General features: G+C 39.5%; 2 protein-coding genes across 4 annotated transcripts; both read right to left on the reverse strand.

Moving 5' to 3' along the window:
* Positions 1-1,163: 1,163 nt before the first annotated feature.
* Positions 1,164-10,995, reverse strand: tmco6 (transmembrane and coiled-coil domains 6). 3 transcript variants are annotated; one of them, XM_042226970.1, is made up of 19 exons: positions 10,587-10,995; positions 9,229-9,335; positions 8,498-8,610; positions 8,220-8,403; positions 8,016-8,120; positions 7,762-7,853; positions 7,514-7,630; positions 7,304-7,418; positions 6,814-6,994; positions 6,409-6,503; positions 6,078-6,245; positions 5,862-5,996; positions 4,777-5,774; positions 3,443-3,675; positions 3,221-3,331; positions 2,743-2,799; positions 2,503-2,634; positions 2,296-2,324; positions 1,164-2,115 (listed from the first exon to the last, which is right to left on the reverse strand). In XM_042226970.1, the coding sequence occupies exons 1-13, from the start codon at positions 10,675-10,677 to the stop codon at positions 5,751-5,753; spliced, it is 1,527 nt and encodes a 508-aa protein (XP_042082904.1). In that variant the 5' UTR covers positions 10,678-10,995; the 3' UTR covers positions 1,164-2,115; positions 2,296-2,324; positions 2,503-2,634; positions 2,743-2,799; positions 3,221-3,331; positions 3,443-3,675; positions 4,777-5,750. The 3 variants fall into 3 exon arrangements, with proteins under 3 accessions (XP_042082904.1, XP_042082903.1, XP_005937823.1); XM_042226969.1 differs by having other exon boundaries at positions 2,296-2,409; XM_005937761.3 differs by lacking the exon at positions 3,221-3,331 and having other exon boundaries at positions 2,296-2,409.
* Positions 10,996-11,117: 122 nt separating this feature from the next.
* tcof1 (treacle ribosome biogenesis factor 1) lies at positions 11,118-16,428 on the reverse strand. Its single transcript, XM_005937759.2, has 8 exons — positions 16,158-16,428; positions 15,069-15,121; positions 14,923-14,966; positions 14,509-14,555; positions 14,246-14,420; positions 12,132-13,331; positions 11,954-12,054; positions 11,118-11,851 (listed from the first exon to the last, which is right to left on the reverse strand). The coding sequence occupies exons 1-8, from the start codon at positions 16,263-16,265 to the stop codon at positions 11,813-11,815; spliced, it is 1,767 nt and encodes a 588-aa protein (XP_005937821.1). The 5' UTR covers positions 16,266-16,428; the 3' UTR covers positions 11,118-11,812.

Below are 16,428 nucleotides of genomic sequence, written 5' to 3' on the forward strand. Positions count from 1 at the left end.
GTGTAAGACTGCAACTCTGCTTCCTGGTCCCAACTCTGGATAGTCATATTTTGGGGGGTTTAATAATTAATTTATGTGTTGCTCAGTTCCTCTGGGGTGTCACAAAAAAGAGCAGCATCTTTGTAATGCAGTTTAAAAAAAACATATGCAGATTACTCCTACTTTTAATGTCCAGTCGAGTCTAATCTTTATGTACAGCCTATTTCATACTTTATCAGGCACACTTGTTCAACTGCTTGGCAATACAAATATCTAATCAGACCATCACATAGCAAGAACTCAGTTCTTTAGACATGTAGACATGGTCAAGACAGCCTGCTGAAGTCCAAACTGAGCATCAAAATGAAAAAGAGAAAAAAACAGGATCCAGTTAGCTGAAGTTCTCTGGGTGAAAAATGTCTTACTGATGCCAGATGTCAGAGGAGAATGGCCAGACTCGTTTGAGCTGATGGGAAGGCCACAATACGTCAAATAGCCACCTGTGACAACCAAGGTATGCAAAAGAGCATCTCTGAACGCACAACACGTGAAACCTTGAAGCAGATGGCAATAAACAGCTGTAGCTAAAATTCACATGGGACAACAGAAAATTGTAAAACATCGACTGTTCTGATGAGTCTCAATTTCTGCTGCAACATTGGATGATAGGATGAGAATTTGGCATAAAACACATGACAAAAGTGATACATCCTGCCTTGTATGAGTAGTTCAGGCTGTCGCTGGGGCTGTAATAGTGTCAGGGATATTTATTTGGCACCCTTAATACCAACTGAATATTGTTTAAATGCCACAGTGCACCTGAGTTAATCTACTGTATGTTTGGGAAACTGAGCATCAGTATTTAGCAGACACATCTCTCTCGTTCTCTCGCCTCTTCAGCCGAAATTCCCCCAAGCTGTCGCCTTGTCGCCCGGCTTTGTGACGAACTTTGTTTAACCTCCACATTTGATGGCCACTGTGGAGGTTAAACAAACTATCTGACGTCATTAGCCGTTTCCGGGTCCAAACTCCCCTTCAGCTCCCAAACTCAAACACTGTGCCATCCCTGAGAGTTAAAAGCTATCTCTCTTACTAATCTTACTTAATTCGTCACACTGAGTTCCCTGACACATATAAACATATAGAGTACTGTGCAAAAGTCTTGAGCCACCTCTCACTTCAAGTTTTGGTAGGAAAATGAGAGAGAAGCAGCAATTTATTGAAATGTACAAACTCACATGAAAATATCATTTATAAGGCAAAAACAGAGTTTGTACAGCTCTAATCTACGCAAAGATTAACATAATGAAATGAGAATATTTATATTGGCTTAACAAAAGTTTATGTTTAAATCAGTACACAATTACTGCACAAAATATAAAAAGATTTTACGCAAACAGGAAAAACAGAGTTTATACCGAGGCTTCTTAGATCACAGTGCCGTACCTGCTCCCTCTGTAACCAGAGGTCAAAGCTAATAGTTTACTCATCCAGTTACAACATGTCATATTGTAAAATGTCTTCAGTTAAACATTCAGTACAGAGTACAAAGCACTGTTTAATGACAGTCAAACACTACTAATAAGACACTAATAATAATGCAGATACAATTAGATGGAAAAGTTTGGATGTCTCTGAAAAGATGACACGCATAACAGATTTTCTACATGGCTTCCAAATGACTAAAGGTCTGATGAGGAAAGAAAATTTTCAGATATTAACAATAAAAAAGGAATTTCTAACAAGTATGTTTTAAAACAAATCAAAACTTTTATGGTTGGACTGAATTTTGACACTTGTCACAAACAAATGTTGCGTAGCCCAGATGTTGTCCAATGTATGACATCTGGCCGAGGTCAACACATTCAGTCGATGAGAAGAGATTTGCAGACGTGCAGCAGGGAAACACAAGGGTTGCCAGACAGATTAATCGTTATTGCCTTCCTGAAAAAGTTCTTCTAAGATAGTTTTTCCTCACAGTGATGACATAAATGATTTTAGTTCAAGAACAAGTGTCACAAGAGACCAACAAGTGTGTTTTAGTAAGGTCGTGTAATGTTTAATAATGCTTTAAAAAAGATGTCCTCAGTCCGATGGCGTTTCAGTCCTCGGTGGTGGAATTTGCTGGATGATGACCTGAAAAAACAAAACAAAACATGAAAGTGGAAGAAAAAGAAAATGATGAGTGACCAAAGCTATTGAAAACTGTCCTTCAGCAGATATCCCTGGGATAAATCGGACTCTGTGGCATGTTTCTTTGAAGTAGACAGAAGGCTTGTATGTCAATAATAATAATAAAATAAAATATGCTATTACCTGAGTGCGTGTGGATTTCAGTGCGAAACCTGCGACAGTGGTTAGAAAAATGAGAATCACTAACACGCAAATAGTGGAGGTCAGTAAAATGGCTTCGATACTTATCAGCAGCATCTACAGTGACAGAAAGTGAGAGTTATTGATATGCTGTGAAAACATGCATGTCATACAATCATAATCAAAAAATAGATATATACTGTAACTCACCACACTTGCATCGCTCAAACGAAATCGCCAAAAAAAAAAGTAGGGATAAGCGATGACCTGGATAATCCTGTATATGAAAGAGATTACGATTCCAAAGATGGAAACCACATACAGGGCCAAGCACACAGTCACCTGGGAAAGATAAGTTAATCAAAATTAATTAGGCCACTGAATTAGGAAGGACTGTAGGAGTATAAACAGGGCTGAAAATCACAAATAGGAAATAAAACCATGACGTACCATCTTCTTGGACGGATGCAACTCAGTGTAGACTGACAGGATTCCACAGGTAAGAAACTAGTGAGCAAATAATCACAACAAATGATGCTGTTTGACCTTAACCCACAGTAGATTTAGTAATATGGGTGATATTTTCACAGTGTGAAGCTGTGTGAGTCTGTCTTCATACAATACATCTTTTGTCGGAAACTATGAATACTTGCTGATGGTTATTTGTCATCGGAAAGATCTAGTTAACACGTAGCATTGCAATTGTACCAGATGCATTTTTTAAACCTTTTGGTATTATGACTGTGTGTCATGCTTGTGCTGTTAACCTAACAAACTGATGGTTGTAGCCTCATATATAAAAGTATAGCACAGGCAGTACTTTGAACTTTTCTGAACAATAACTGCACAGAAGATATGAGCAGTCAAGTTCAATCATTTTTAGCTGTCAGCATGTCAGTGCTAGCCAGTAAAATGCTACAGTAAGTACCAGAGCTCCCTGCCAAAAGGGAATGTAGAGTTGAGCAGAGATTTTGAACTCTTCATTGGAGAACTGAAATCCCATTAACAACTCAGCACAGCCAAACATCAGAATGACAATCTGGAAAGGGGAAGAGGAAAAATGGATGAGAGTGTCTACAGCTGCATCAGCTTATAGCTATCCTCGTGTATAAATCTGCTTATTTAAGATTTTGCTTATCTGATGTGTTACCCCAAGACTTCTGGGCTCCTTTCGGACAAAGCGATGCAGAGGTTTGCTGGACATCGGCACATTGCTGCTAGTCCCCTGATCCCCATTTCTTTCTGTTGGCCCCTCCTCTCTAGTCGTTGTCTGAGTTCCCTCCATTTTCAGGAAACTACACACAGTGCTTGGCTGTGGGTCAAAAAGACTTAATTGAACTGGATGCTTCCCCACAGCAGCACAGATTGTTGGGGGCAGAATATCTGTGGAGTAGCAGAAAACATTTAAAAGCCAGATGAATGCAAGATTTTTCAAAAGTCTTAGAAAACGTAACTCACCCCGTCTTAGATTTTCATGCAGAAAAAGCAGAGTGAAAGATAACAGGAAGGGAATGTTGTGGGTGGAAAGAGGAAGTGTGGCAATTTGAGACTTCTTTTTTTATTAAGTGGTGGGGCTAAAGACTGTCTGGAAGTTACAGGCTGAGGCTGTTCCACAGTATAGTGAGTAAACCACTCAGTTAAAATGAAATCCCCATTAGGTCTGTGCACACTTACTGTATTATAAGTAGATCGGCATTATTGGCAGAGTTAGTGAAACTACTGACAACCTGGTATGTATTATTTTTGTGCAAAGCTAATTGAACCTCGTGCGTGTGACATTGCATCTAAACAGAAAAATTAGTTAAAGTTAAAGTGAGTTTCAGCAGGTAAGGGCTCAGTGTGGGGAAAAGAATCACAGCTCACAATAATTTCTATTAAGATTTCTACAAGATTTCTATTCTCTACACTGACAGTTTACTGTTTATACTCACTTTATACTAGACGGAGAGACTAAAGGTGGTTACGCCCTCTTGTAACAGAGAGGAGGTATATCAGCCCGTTCTCACGCGTGACGATTTGTCAAGTCCAGAGGCGTTCCTGACCTAACCTTATCCCGAACCTTAACCAGCACTTTAAAGAAGTTAGTGTTTTCCAAAGCGATTTAAGTAAAATAAACGCATATGTGTAGATTCATTCCAAACTGTTCTCATGTTTCTTAATTTTTCCGATCTCGTAATCTAGGGAAGTGTTTGGTGTTTGGGAGTGAGAACGTGTTGTGTATTCGATCAAAACACGGCAGAACAATGTGTCCTTCTAACTCATCTAAACAAGGCATTCTGTAAAGGGTATAACAAATATGGCAGTCTTTCATGAAACAACAACTGTAATCTCCACATTTCCAGTTTTTTTCCTCAAAATAGTATTTTAACTTTTTCCCTCCTCAAAACAACATTATGTAACTTGATCTCCAAATTTTGATTTTATTCTCAATTTCAGCAATATATGTTTTGTATTAATTTGGCCCCAATGGTCCTTCTTACTCACCTCGTCTTGGATTTTCATGCAGCAAAACCAGCGTGAAAGATAACGGGAAGGGATTATTGTGGGTAGAAAGAGAAAGAGACAGTTTTTTTTCATTAAGGGGAGGAGCCAAAGACTTTGATTGGAAGTTACAGGCTGAAACTGTTCCACAGTGTGGTCAGTGAAATCTCCATGAGGTCTGTGCACACTGTGTTATAAGTGTAAGCAGGTGTACATAAAAAAACAACAACTTTACCTACTTAAAGTCTTTAAGTGAGGCTTTTTTAAAAATTATTTACATTACGGATTCAGATTGCATTAATGTTTTCTTTTTTTTTATCATTATTGAAATTACTTTCTAATTGGGCATATTTATCATCTCTACAAGTTTCAGCTTTAAACAGCAGTTTGAAGCAATCACAATGATCAACTTCTGATTATTTGTTTTTAACATACATACATATAGCAGTGCCACCACTTTGGGTCGGTCTGTGCTGCCCTCACTAATCATCAGCATCACATGTAAAAGTCCCAAGATTTTTTGTGATTAAATGTAACTAAATGTTTCTTAATAAAAATCAAACCAAACAGCAAATACTCCAAAAAAAGCAGCAGTCATATTTGTTGTAAGGAAGAGTTTTATTATGTCATAATTATTTAATCGTTACACAGGCATGATGACAAGGTCTTGTTGATAAAGACACATTATGTTTCTAATGTTATATGTTCCACCTTCAGTATCTTAACATCTCGAAATATGTCAAGCCATATCTGAATATAAATACAGTTTTATGCAAAAGTACTTCACCAGTACAAGTATTATAAAAATATTTAATATTTGCATAGATTAAAATTTCATGAGTAAAAACATACAAGACAGCAGTTTTATCACTAATTACTTCAAATACACAAACAAGTTTGATATCTATCATATCAAAATGTAAACATGTTGTTATCCTCAGCTGGGCCCTCCTAACACAACAAGTCTTGTTGTTGATTCAAGGATCCGGCATATTGTCCACCTGCAAGACAGCAGCTCCCATCAGACATTTTTAACTAAAAACTACAAAAAAAATTCAACAGAGACAATAAGGCTGCATAACAATTACTGTTATATGCTGTTGGTAGGACAACAAGTGCTTCTCCAGGAGGTACGTCGACCTTTGTCTCATCTCTGCTGCACCATTGTACTGAAGGACCTCCAACAGTGAAAGCCCATCTTGCCTGACAAACTCCTCTGCCACCTGAAGAAGAAGAAGAATACCACATCATGCCACAGCTTAGCAATCATTACAGAGTTTAGTTTCACTAATTACCACACTTACCACTGGACTGCTGACAGTCATCATGAACAGGATGTCCAGGCTCTGAATCACCATTTCCTGATCAGCCATTTTAAGCGTGGCACAGAGTGCAGACAGTAAACCAAGCTGCATGAGCTGCACACAGAACTCCTTTTTCTTGTGGGCAATATTAGCCAGAATCCTGAGAATCTGAGTGTAACAAGCAAGAAAAACAACAAAAACAACAAAAACACAAAATCAAAAAACACTTTTTTCCATCCAAAAGGATGCAAGAGAAAACCACAAGATTTCTTATTATACGCCACAATGACTTTATAGTACAAGAAGCACTTATATCAATCATAGTACTAACCATAGTATTAATGCCTTGAGAAAATGGGAGAAGTTGGATCAATCCTGGGACCAAGTTTAGAGTCAAGAGAGCGGAGCAGAATTCAGTGGAGTGAGCTGGGATGGAGAGAGGTAGAAAACACAATGGGGCACGTTACACACACTGCAGAAAACCCTGATAATTATGATGCATCAAATCTCAGATGTGCACAGAGAATGCACAAGGCAGCCACAAGGATTTTATTCAGTATTTGAATAGATTGAATAGTTACACCAAAAAAAATACAATGTTTTCTTGCACAAATCTATACTGAACTGCAGCAAAGCAGGAAAAATATATTGCAAAACAGTTCTATTAGTAATGATGAGGTGTACTTCTGTGTGGCTGCAGTCCCATTCAGAGACGACTAAAACAAGAGAGCCGTACCTGTGAGGTTGTTGAGGACCCAGACGGTCTCTCTGGCCAAGGCTGGCAGGGTGTGCAGGTAGGCTTGAACAAGTGCACACAGAGAAGCTGGCAGATGAGCATCAGTCAGTTGAGCATTCAGGTCTTCCTCCGGGCAGGAGGACAAGATGTTTCCCACACACCTCAACAGAGGCCAGATGAGCTGAAGAAGACACATTAAAAACTTCTGTGATCCAAGTCAGATTAAAAACCAAAGTTTTTATTTTTACTTTGTTCTGAAGCTTAGGCAAATGTGCGATGTTGCTGTTTTGTTTCAGTTCCTAGATTCTTCAACTGACTTTTAGTAATAATTAAGTCATTTTACTATCTTTGGAGGTAGCTCAGCATGAAATGAACTAATCTACATTATTAATTCAATGATAATTATCAAATTTGTTTGCTTAAAAGTTAAAAAAAAAAGTCTTAACAAGTTTTAAAAGTAAATAGTGGATTTGATCATTCACTTCCATACCAGCTCAATCCCATCTTCTTTGTTTCCCTCGGTGACAGCACCACCTAGTGACACTAACAAGGAGCTGCACTGTGACAGGGCACCCTGAGCCAGCAGCTCTTTGTTATCATCTGTGCTAATAAAAGGCACAAAACAGATTCAGTAATTACCTACAATAGCAAATCAGCAAAAAAAACAAAAAAGTTTTGGACACTTTCCTAAACTTCTCACCTGCATATGAGGTAATGGAGACACCATGCACACTCTATGGCAGGAGCCAGGCCGAACTGTGGGTCGGGGGTAAGGACGGATAACAGGTGTGAAGGCAAGGTAGACTTCAGGACTATCCTACAGACACAGAGGAAGACAAAAAAAACACAACAAGGTTAAATGTGAACAAAACATTACTCTGACATTTTCTGCGAGATGAGGAATGCAGAGGCTGAAGATGTGAAGAAGTGCATTATTGATATATTTACGGGATTATCTTCTCAGGTGCGTCTCTGGCCTGGAGAAGCTGAGAGAGGGTGAACGCTGCAGCTTCCACTACTGCAAGTGTGTGCCGTTGGTTCTGGACAAATACACAGTAACATGTTACAAAGACGTGTAGCAGTCACACTCCTGTCTCTCTATGAATCGGATGTTTGAGTAGATTTGGATTCAACTGCAACAATTCTACGAATTGCCAGTACAGTAAGGATATTAGTGTAGACAGTGAGCCTTCGTAGTTTACCTCTATACAGCTGGCCAGAGCGGGAATGATTCCCTGAGCCAGGAGCTTCTCTCTTACCACATCGCTGTCTGGACACATGTTACCAAGTGTGTAGAGACACAGCTCCTGTGTACATATAATGTTCCACACAATAAGGAAGTCAAAAGTCTTCTGCATTGTAGGTCATACTATATCACAAACTGCCTGCACTGCATGGTGACTTACTGTAAACTTAGTGCTTGGGCCAGACAGGTAAGTGAGCAGGTAAGGGGTAGCAGGCAGACAGGCTGGAGCCACATTAGTGTGGGAAGAGTGAGAGAGCTCGTGAAGACACCGAACGGCCTGCAGGCGGCACTGAGCATTAGAGCCAGTGAGGAGGCCGACCAGCAGATGCATACTGTTCTCGTGCCTGAAAGAAAACACAGTTTCACACACAAAGATGAGGAAGTGACTTAAAAGTGACAGCGTAATTTAGTCTCTGGCAACAGAAGCCACTACCATACTTGATAAAGGTGAGCTGTGCAGATGGGTCGCGCAGAACTTTACTCAAGGCCTTCAGGTGTGCCTCCTTCTCTGTCCCGCTGTGTTGAAGTTTGTGGAGCAGACTAACAATGTCCTGAGGAAATATGAGACTGGCAGGCTGAGTTCAGATCTTTCATTTTACTGAACCTACCAAAAAAATAATCTAAGACAGGCATGTCAAAATCAGTTTACGTTGTGGGTCAAATACGGCCCAGTTTGGCTCGAGTAGTAAAAACACCCCATTCTGTCAGTGTTAATATATTTAGCTACACTTTAAATCCCTGAGAAAACTTACAATGAGACAAAGAAGAAACATTTCAACAATATGTCTCAATTTTTCAGCAAAATAAAATTACAGAAAGGTTCCAGTAGCTCTTTTTCCAGACTGTCCTGTACTTATAAAACAAAGTTTTTGTTAATTCACAGAAAATATTCTTTTTTCCCCACCAAAATTTCAAAAGATGTCAAAAAACATTAACTTTTCTGTCATTTAATTATTTATCTATTAGATAATTCCTTTAGTTTAGCGTGAATGGCTACGTAGGAGGTCTTTATCAGCAGTAAAAGATGTAAAACTTCTGAAAACATAGCCTATAAGTTGATTCCCTCCTTTACATCTTCCAGCCTTCAAGTGGGCCAGATTAGAGAATTCTGGCACCTGGGAAATTCTTGTGCTTGACACCCCTGATCCAACACAATATCTGATACTTACATGTCCTCCTGGGGCTGTGTCCATGCTAACGTCCGGCTGCTCCTCATCTTCATTTAGCAGTAGTCGCTTGCTCACCAGCTGCCTGTCTCTGCGTGCCTGTCTCAGTGCTAAAGCATTCAGGGAGAGGCATGTCACAACTCTTTAACCTTCAGGGATCATACGTGATCATACTTGTGTTTAGTGTACATATGCTGTGCAAAACATGCATCCTTTTGAGATAAAGCCACCATGGGGAGGCCATGCCTGTGGGGAAATAACGAAGCTGAAGTTAAGATGATGCTAACATATCCATTTAGGTTTTGAATCATTTTACGCCAGTGTATGTCACCAACACTGCTCTATTTTATATTAAGACCTGTACATGGGAACATCTCAATTTTTAAAAAAACACTGGATTTCGAGTAGAAACGAAAACCTATATCTGCACAGGAACTGTTTTTGCTGTTTATGTGTTGTAAAAATGCCTGGAGATGAAGATGTAACAGCTAACTAACAGTTCCTAACGGGTGTCATAAAAAAGAGCTGTATCTTTGTAATACAGTTTTAAAAAAAAAATTACATGTGCACATTACATAAACCTATTTCACACTTTATTATGCACATTTGTTCAACTGCTTGGTAAATACAAGTATCTAATCAGACAATCACATAGCAACAACTGAGTTGGTTTAGACATGTAGACAGGGTCAAGATGGCCTGCTGAAGTTTAAACTGAGCATCAAAATGGGGAAGAATAGTGATTTAAATGCCTCTGAATGTGGAATGGCTGTTTGTGCCAAATTGGCTGGCCTGTGTATTCCATAAACGGATGACGTGCTGGAATTTTCAACACAACCATCTCTAGAGTTTACAGAGAACGGTCTGAGAAAGAGGAAAAACGCATTAGTGAAGCCAGATGTCAGAGGAGAGTGGCCGACTCATTTGAGCTGATGGGAAGGCCACAATATCTCAAATACCCGCCCATGACAACAAAGGTATGCAAAAGAGCATCTATGAACGCCAACACGAAATAGATGGCCTACAGCAATAGACAGCTGAGGCTATAATACCAATACCAGTACTAATAGAACAATACCAGCACTTTATTGAATCTGTGCCCTGATGAATTAAGACAATTCTGAAAACACAAGGGGGTTCAACTTGGCTCTAGCAATGTGTACCTAATAGTTTATTAAGATATTAATAAAATAATGGTTACGTTGAAGCTACAGTTCCAGCTAGTTTCTATGGAAACTAAACATAGTCACAGAGCTAAAGGAAAAATGAGCTCATTACTGAATAAACAGGGTTTTAGTTAAAGACCAGGGTTAACCTACAGTATGCTTGGGAAACTGAGCCTCGGTATTTAGCAGACACACCTCTCTCGTTCTCTCGCCTCTTCAGCCTGAGCTCGTCCAAGTTGCCGCCTTGTTGTCCGGCTTTGTGACGAACTTTGTTCAACCTCCACATTTGGCGGCCAGTAACGACTGCAACTGTAAAACTTCACTGACAGTTACTCATCGTATGGTTAGTGTGTAGCTATGGTAGTGGGGCAGTCTTCTTCTTTCTTCTTTAACAGTGGTAAAACAAACGTCTTTTCGCTGCATTAGCGCCACCCTCCGGATTGGAGTGGAACAGTCGCTTTCTCGGTTTCCTTTCAAAAGACTTGACACCCTCACGATACACGATTCAGCGGAAAGGCAGTTTTAGGCCTCGTCTCTCTTAATAATCTTAATTTGTCTCACCGAGATCCCTGACACGTACAAACATATAGAGTGTCCCCTACAGCACAGCACAATCTCCAGAGCTCATCAAGTCAAGCATTTTCCCTTAATTTGTAAGAAGTTCAGTGTTTGTGTGCCCAAAGAACAGGATTTACCAGATGTAAGACTTGGGACGGGTACAGTTGATAAAAACAAAAAAAACTATGGTGTTTAATTTGTATTAAAAGCATAATATACAATCTATATAAGAAAATTTATATCAAACATTTAAAACTTTAAAAAATAATGCTCATCACACACATAGAATTTCCCCTCCTTTCCCACGATAGAACAGCTGACATGTCAATTTGAATAAATATACATCTGGTTAAAAAAAAGTGTGTAATTTTTTTTAACGAAATACCAAAAGACAGCTATAGGACAGGAGTAAACCTCTTAATCAGAATCACACAGTTTCACTTCATTTTACAACTTAAATCTGCATAAAAATATGAAAGGTGGTTTAGAGAACCTAGCTCAGGATTATCACGAGGGAAATTCCTGAGAGCAAAACAGAATCCATGTTTATAAAAACAGACGTTACTCAATTAAACCCCATCTGAATTTCACTATGAGGCAGAAATATTTCAACAGGTGATCATCAGTTCCCCAAAACAACCACGAAATGCGCGTGCCGTGAAAATGGCAGCTACCGTAGAAACACTTAAGTAAAAAAACACAAACCCAAAACCCATAAAAAGATAAAAATGTAGCAAAAATATAAACGACGGATCTTTAAAGTTTTAAGTCATATTCTAACTACTGATATATGATCAGTGTACATGATCGGAAATCGGAGGACGTGATGTGACCCTCGTCCTCTGGGTCTGCGGGATGACGAGTCACACATCTTGATGATTCTTTGATGATTTCTTCTTCTTCTGTGGAGAGACGGACATGAGGGTTAGGATCCGCCAACGTTGAGACTGGACACATTTGTTTTCTAAGTAGCGTCGAGATTTGTTTTCTAAGTAGCGTGATACCTTTTTGTGGGAGTCACTTGAGGCCGTTTCTGTCGCCATGGCGTCTTGGATTGAATCTACAGGTATTTCTGGGATGTCGGCTGGTTTCAATTTGCTTTTTTCTGAGGACAAATGCAAAGCAATTTTACAAAACCATCAAATTACATGTTTTGAAGCTATATGTGGGTTGTTTACTCACTTCTCTTCTTCTCCGTTTGAGAACTCGTTGCCTCTACGTCAGGTGGAGGCAGCGGCTCTGTGTTGGCGGGATTATTTTTCTTTTTCTTCTTGACACTCTTGACCTGCTCTGTTGTTTCCTCTACCTTATTATCTATTATATCCTCAACTACCTGCTCTCTTTCTTCATCAGCTTTTTCTTTTTTCTTCTTCTTTGATTTCTTTTCTTGCAGTACTTGTTCTGGATTTTCCTCACCATTAAGAAGGTCCCTTTTCCTCTTCTTTGCCTTCTTTTCTGTAGACGTCTGCTCTAAAGTCTCAATTTCTTCAGTTTTTTGCTCTGTATTATTTTCTATGTCTTCAGCTTTTTGCTTTGAAATGCTTTCACTTGCAAATGTCAATGAATTTTCCTCACTTTCTGTTTTCTTCTTTTTTTTCTTCTTGGCTTTCTTTTCTTCTGCTATGTGCTCTGAGGTTTGGTTGTTTTCTTCCTGTTTGCTCTCTTTGTTATTTTTCACTTCCTCAGATACCTGCTCAGAATTTCCAGTCTGTGCCAAACTTCCCTCACTACTAGCCTTCTCTTTCTTCTTCTTCTTTTGTTTCTTTTCTTGTACCGTTGACTCTGAAAGGGTTTTCTCATCAGCGTTCCCTCTTGTGTTTGTCTCAGTCGTGACTGTCTCATTTCTTTCAGCATCATCTTTGGTTTCTTTTGCTTTTTTATTCACCTTCGGAGTTTTTTTAGCCTCCTCCTGCTTCGTGTCTTTGGTCTTTCTCGTCTCTTCGCCACATTCCTCTTTTCCATCTTCACCCGTCTCATTCTTTTCCTCCTTGTCTGCAATTTTCTCCTTCTTTTTCTTCTTCTTCTTGGGCTCAGATGTTCTGTCATCAGTTGTTTGTTCACTGGGAGTTGCAGTTTCCCTGTCCTTTTTTATTTGTTTGTCCGCTGGAGATGAGAGGTTTTGCTTTTGGCTCGGAGTGCTTGAGGTGACAGAAGTCACATTTTTTGTCACATTCTTCTCGGTCGAGCTCGTCTTTGTTTTTTTTTCAGTCACATGTTTCTCGCCACCTTCGTCATTGTGTTTCACTGTCCCATTACTCGGTTTAACTGGGGTTGCAGTTTTCGCCGGAGCCTTAGCCCGGGGTTTCCTGACTCTCTTTTTCGGGGGTTGAGGAGCAGAGGAGTCCAGGGCATTGATGGCATTCATCTTGACTATGTCGGCATCTGTGGACAGAGAAAACCCAGTAAAAACATCAAACTGTGCATGGTGGAACAAATGCCTAAAAGAAAACATAAACAGCGAGCAAACAGTAACTGTACACAGCTCTGTTTGGATGAAATCACTCTTTTCCATGGTGAGGTTGTTCATGGGTGGTGCTGCACTGTCTGGTGGTTGTCTTTCTCTCATTAAGTGGAGGGACCAAGCTTTCCCTTCATCTTCCATCACTTTGTACATTTTCCACACCCTCCACAGTTTATTCCACCTGAGTTTAGACTCCTTCCACCATGAACACCTCGCCTGAATGCTACATCTCAGTCTCTCAATAGCGCGCTTTGACGTTAGCTCAAATGAGACATATTTTGCTTATTTCCAGCTTTACACTTTAATTCAGAACCTGCATTAGAGTATCTTTGCATGATTCTCATTTCAATAAAATCTTATTTGAAATATAAAATACAGTCTTTTCCTGAAACAGGTTATGTTAGCTCAGACCACGTTAAGGACCCCTCTTCTAACAAGCCTAATTTCATCTGATTGGATCTCTAACAGATCAAACTTGTTGGAAAAAAGATAAAACTCACCCACGTGTGCGCTGACAGCCTGCAACTGAAAATAATTTCATTTCATTAAGGGAAAAATATCCTAAAGTTACTGTGCAAATAACCGCTCCTTCTGAGAGGGGCAGATGGGATTCTTTTTTTAGATATGGTTCATTTGATGTGAAATGTTTGAGGTATCTGAACTGGATGTGCCCTGGTTGCTCCTTAAGTGAGGTGTTTTGGGCAAGTCAAATATTTCTAGCCTGGCTTTGGTCACTTTATTGTCCACTCATAACCCCCTCTTCATTTTTCTAGGTTTCTTTTCATCACCTCATCCTTGACACGCTCGCCCATGAATAATGCATTCAGTGACTCACCTGTCATCTGTTGGAGCAGTTTCTTCCACTTCTCCACATCCAGACTGCTGTCAGAGTCTGAATCATCTGCACCGGCAGTCACAACTTTGTCTGATGTTCGGCTCTTTGATTTCTTCTCCCCTGTGACTTCTTTTGCAGCTTTTCCCTCAGTTTTTTTCTTGTTTGCTGGAACAGACTGGGAAAAAAAGAAAAAGAAGGATTAGCGTGGTTGGTATAGTCCAAGAACTGCCACGAAAAGAAATGAAAACAAAATAAAAATTCACCTTTTTTGCAGTTGTGTCTTTTTTCTTTTTTGATGTTGTAGACTTTGCTAAACATAAAAAGTGCAAATGTGTTAAAATGCATTCAAATACGCCAGCCTCTGGCCTCAGAGAGTTTACTGCTACAAACCGAGCTGCATTCTCTGATATGTCAGTTTTTTCACTAAGCTGTCGCCCTCATCTTGAATCTGATTGGAGGTTGTTAGGAGCGTGAATGTTTGGGTACAGGTGTAAGATGAAAATACTCAAAGCAAACTAATGTACAGAAGTCTTTCCAAATCTTGCTTAAGAATTTTGTAAGCATGAACAGCTGGATCAGGGCACACATATACACAAATAAACAAATGTAGTATCTCAGATCCAACTTCAGCTTTCTAATTTAATTTGTATTTAATAAAGAAAAAGAAAAATATGAACCTTTAGTTGGAGTCCTTCCTTGATCTGCTGAATCTTTTGGGTTACTGTCAGGAATAAAAAAAATAGTTAGTATCCAAGCTATTACAAAATGAGACATCTAACCCAGTGGCCGTTGCTTCTGAAAAGCACTAAGAAATCATCCTTACTTCAACCATGATGTGTAGATGTCGAGTAGTGATACTGATATTTTGGTCTCCCCCTGTAGAAAATCAAAATTAAATGTTACAACTTATTAAGAAGTTTGAAATATACAGTGGGAGTATTTCTTGGACATGGTACAGTAGTCTGAAGGAGATGTCAGCATATAAAGACATAAAAACATGGCATTGTTATGGTTATGTGTCAAATTTGAATGAAAGCAGACCCCAAGAAGATGGTTAGGAAGGACTTGAGTTCATTACAAATGAATAAACTAGAATAATAAACACGTTTACAGAAAAGGACAAAGTCTACTACATTTTGTGGAATATTTACAAATTCAAAAACCTGTGGAGGGACCAAATGGTTCTCATTTGGAGAAGAAAAATCAACAAGCCTTCTTGGTCTGTATTACATTTGCAATGACTGCACTTATACAAATCTCTGGGCTTTTTTCTTAGACTTTACCACAAACAGCTTTTCCTGGCCGCACACTCTCCCCACTCATTTAAATTGGCCATATGCTACATCCTATTTGAGCCACTTTGGGTGGAAGCTCTTGGTGAATAGAGTCTAACTGATGGTATTTTTGTGTCAAGGACTTGATTACCTTTAAAACTAATCTGACTTTTTCTGTCTTTCCTCCAGCCACAGTCCCTCTTACAGAGGTCTATACAAGGTGAAAGCCTTTCAAGTGTTACGTTCTTAGTCTAGGCAAGTATTGAACGCAACAAGAAGTTGGCCCACTCACACACCACTTTTTTTAAGTGGTATATAAGTCCTAACATTGAGCTCGTTTTAGCTCACAGCAAGAGGAGGATACATTTCTTGGATCTTACGATCTTTAAAGTTATATATACACACACAACTATGTTTATGCAGAAAAATAGAAACACGTAGCAGTCTAGTTGTTACGAAAAATGGGGAGATTTAATTGAGCAAACGTTCTTCCCCGTCCACACTTCAGAAAATGTTTTTTTGTGGAATTTCATGAGGTGTGAGTAGAGGGGGTTTATTGCACAGAGCAGGAGCAGCATTTGAAACATTGTAACAGTTGCAGTTGATGTGGATGTGTGTGTGTGGTGAACAATGTTGACCTGTGGGCTGTGCCTCTGTAGCTCATCTGCAGCTGAGCGATAACCATGCTCCTTCAAGTGGCGGTAGATCAGCTGGATCAGCTCGTGCTTTGATGCGTTCACGGACATATTCGAGAAACGAAAAAAGGATTAATCAAACCAAGGCTAAGCTAACGCAAGTGGTATTTTCATATTAAAAGTATCCTCATGATGCTCAGAGTTGCAGCTTCTGAAACCCGCATGTTACCATTTTGAACTCTGACCCAAGGATGTGATTATTTCCTACCGCTGC

The sequence above is a fragment of the Haplochromis burtoni genome, unplaced genomic scaffold, assembly GCF_018398535.1.
Source record: "Haplochromis burtoni strain Fernald_Lab_line unplaced genomic scaffold, NCSU_Asbu1 Contig_236, whole genome shotgun sequence".
Classification (NCBI taxonomy): Eukaryota; Metazoa; Chordata; class Actinopteri; order Cichliformes; family Cichlidae; genus Haplochromis; species Haplochromis burtoni.

Bases quoted from the DNA above. Each gene is read 5' to 3' on its own strand.
- tmco6 (XM_005937761.3), bottom strand. From the start codon at position 10,677: ATGTGGAGGTTGAACAAAGTTCGTCACAAAGCCGGACAACAAGGCGGC. The intron at 9,336-10,586 runs GTGTGTCTGCTA...TGAATGCTTTAG, and splicing joins GAGGCGAGAGAACGAGAGAG to CACTGAGACAGGCACGCAGA. The intron at 6,246-6,408 runs GTTAGTACTATG...TGTTACACTCAG, and splicing joins CTCAAGGCATTAATACTATG to ATTCTCAGGATTCTGGCTAA.
- tcof1 (XM_005937759.2), bottom strand. From the start codon at position 16,265: ATGTCCGTGAACGCATCAAAGCACGAGCTGATCCAGCTGATCTACCGC. The intron at 15,122-16,157 runs GTCAACATTGTT...GATTTTCTACAG, and splicing joins TACAGAGGCACAGCCCACAG to GGGGAGACCAAAATATCAGT. The intron at 13,332-14,245 runs GTGAGTCACTGA...CTCTGTCCACAG, and splicing joins ACTGCTCCAACAGATGACAG to ATGCCGACATAGTCAAGATG.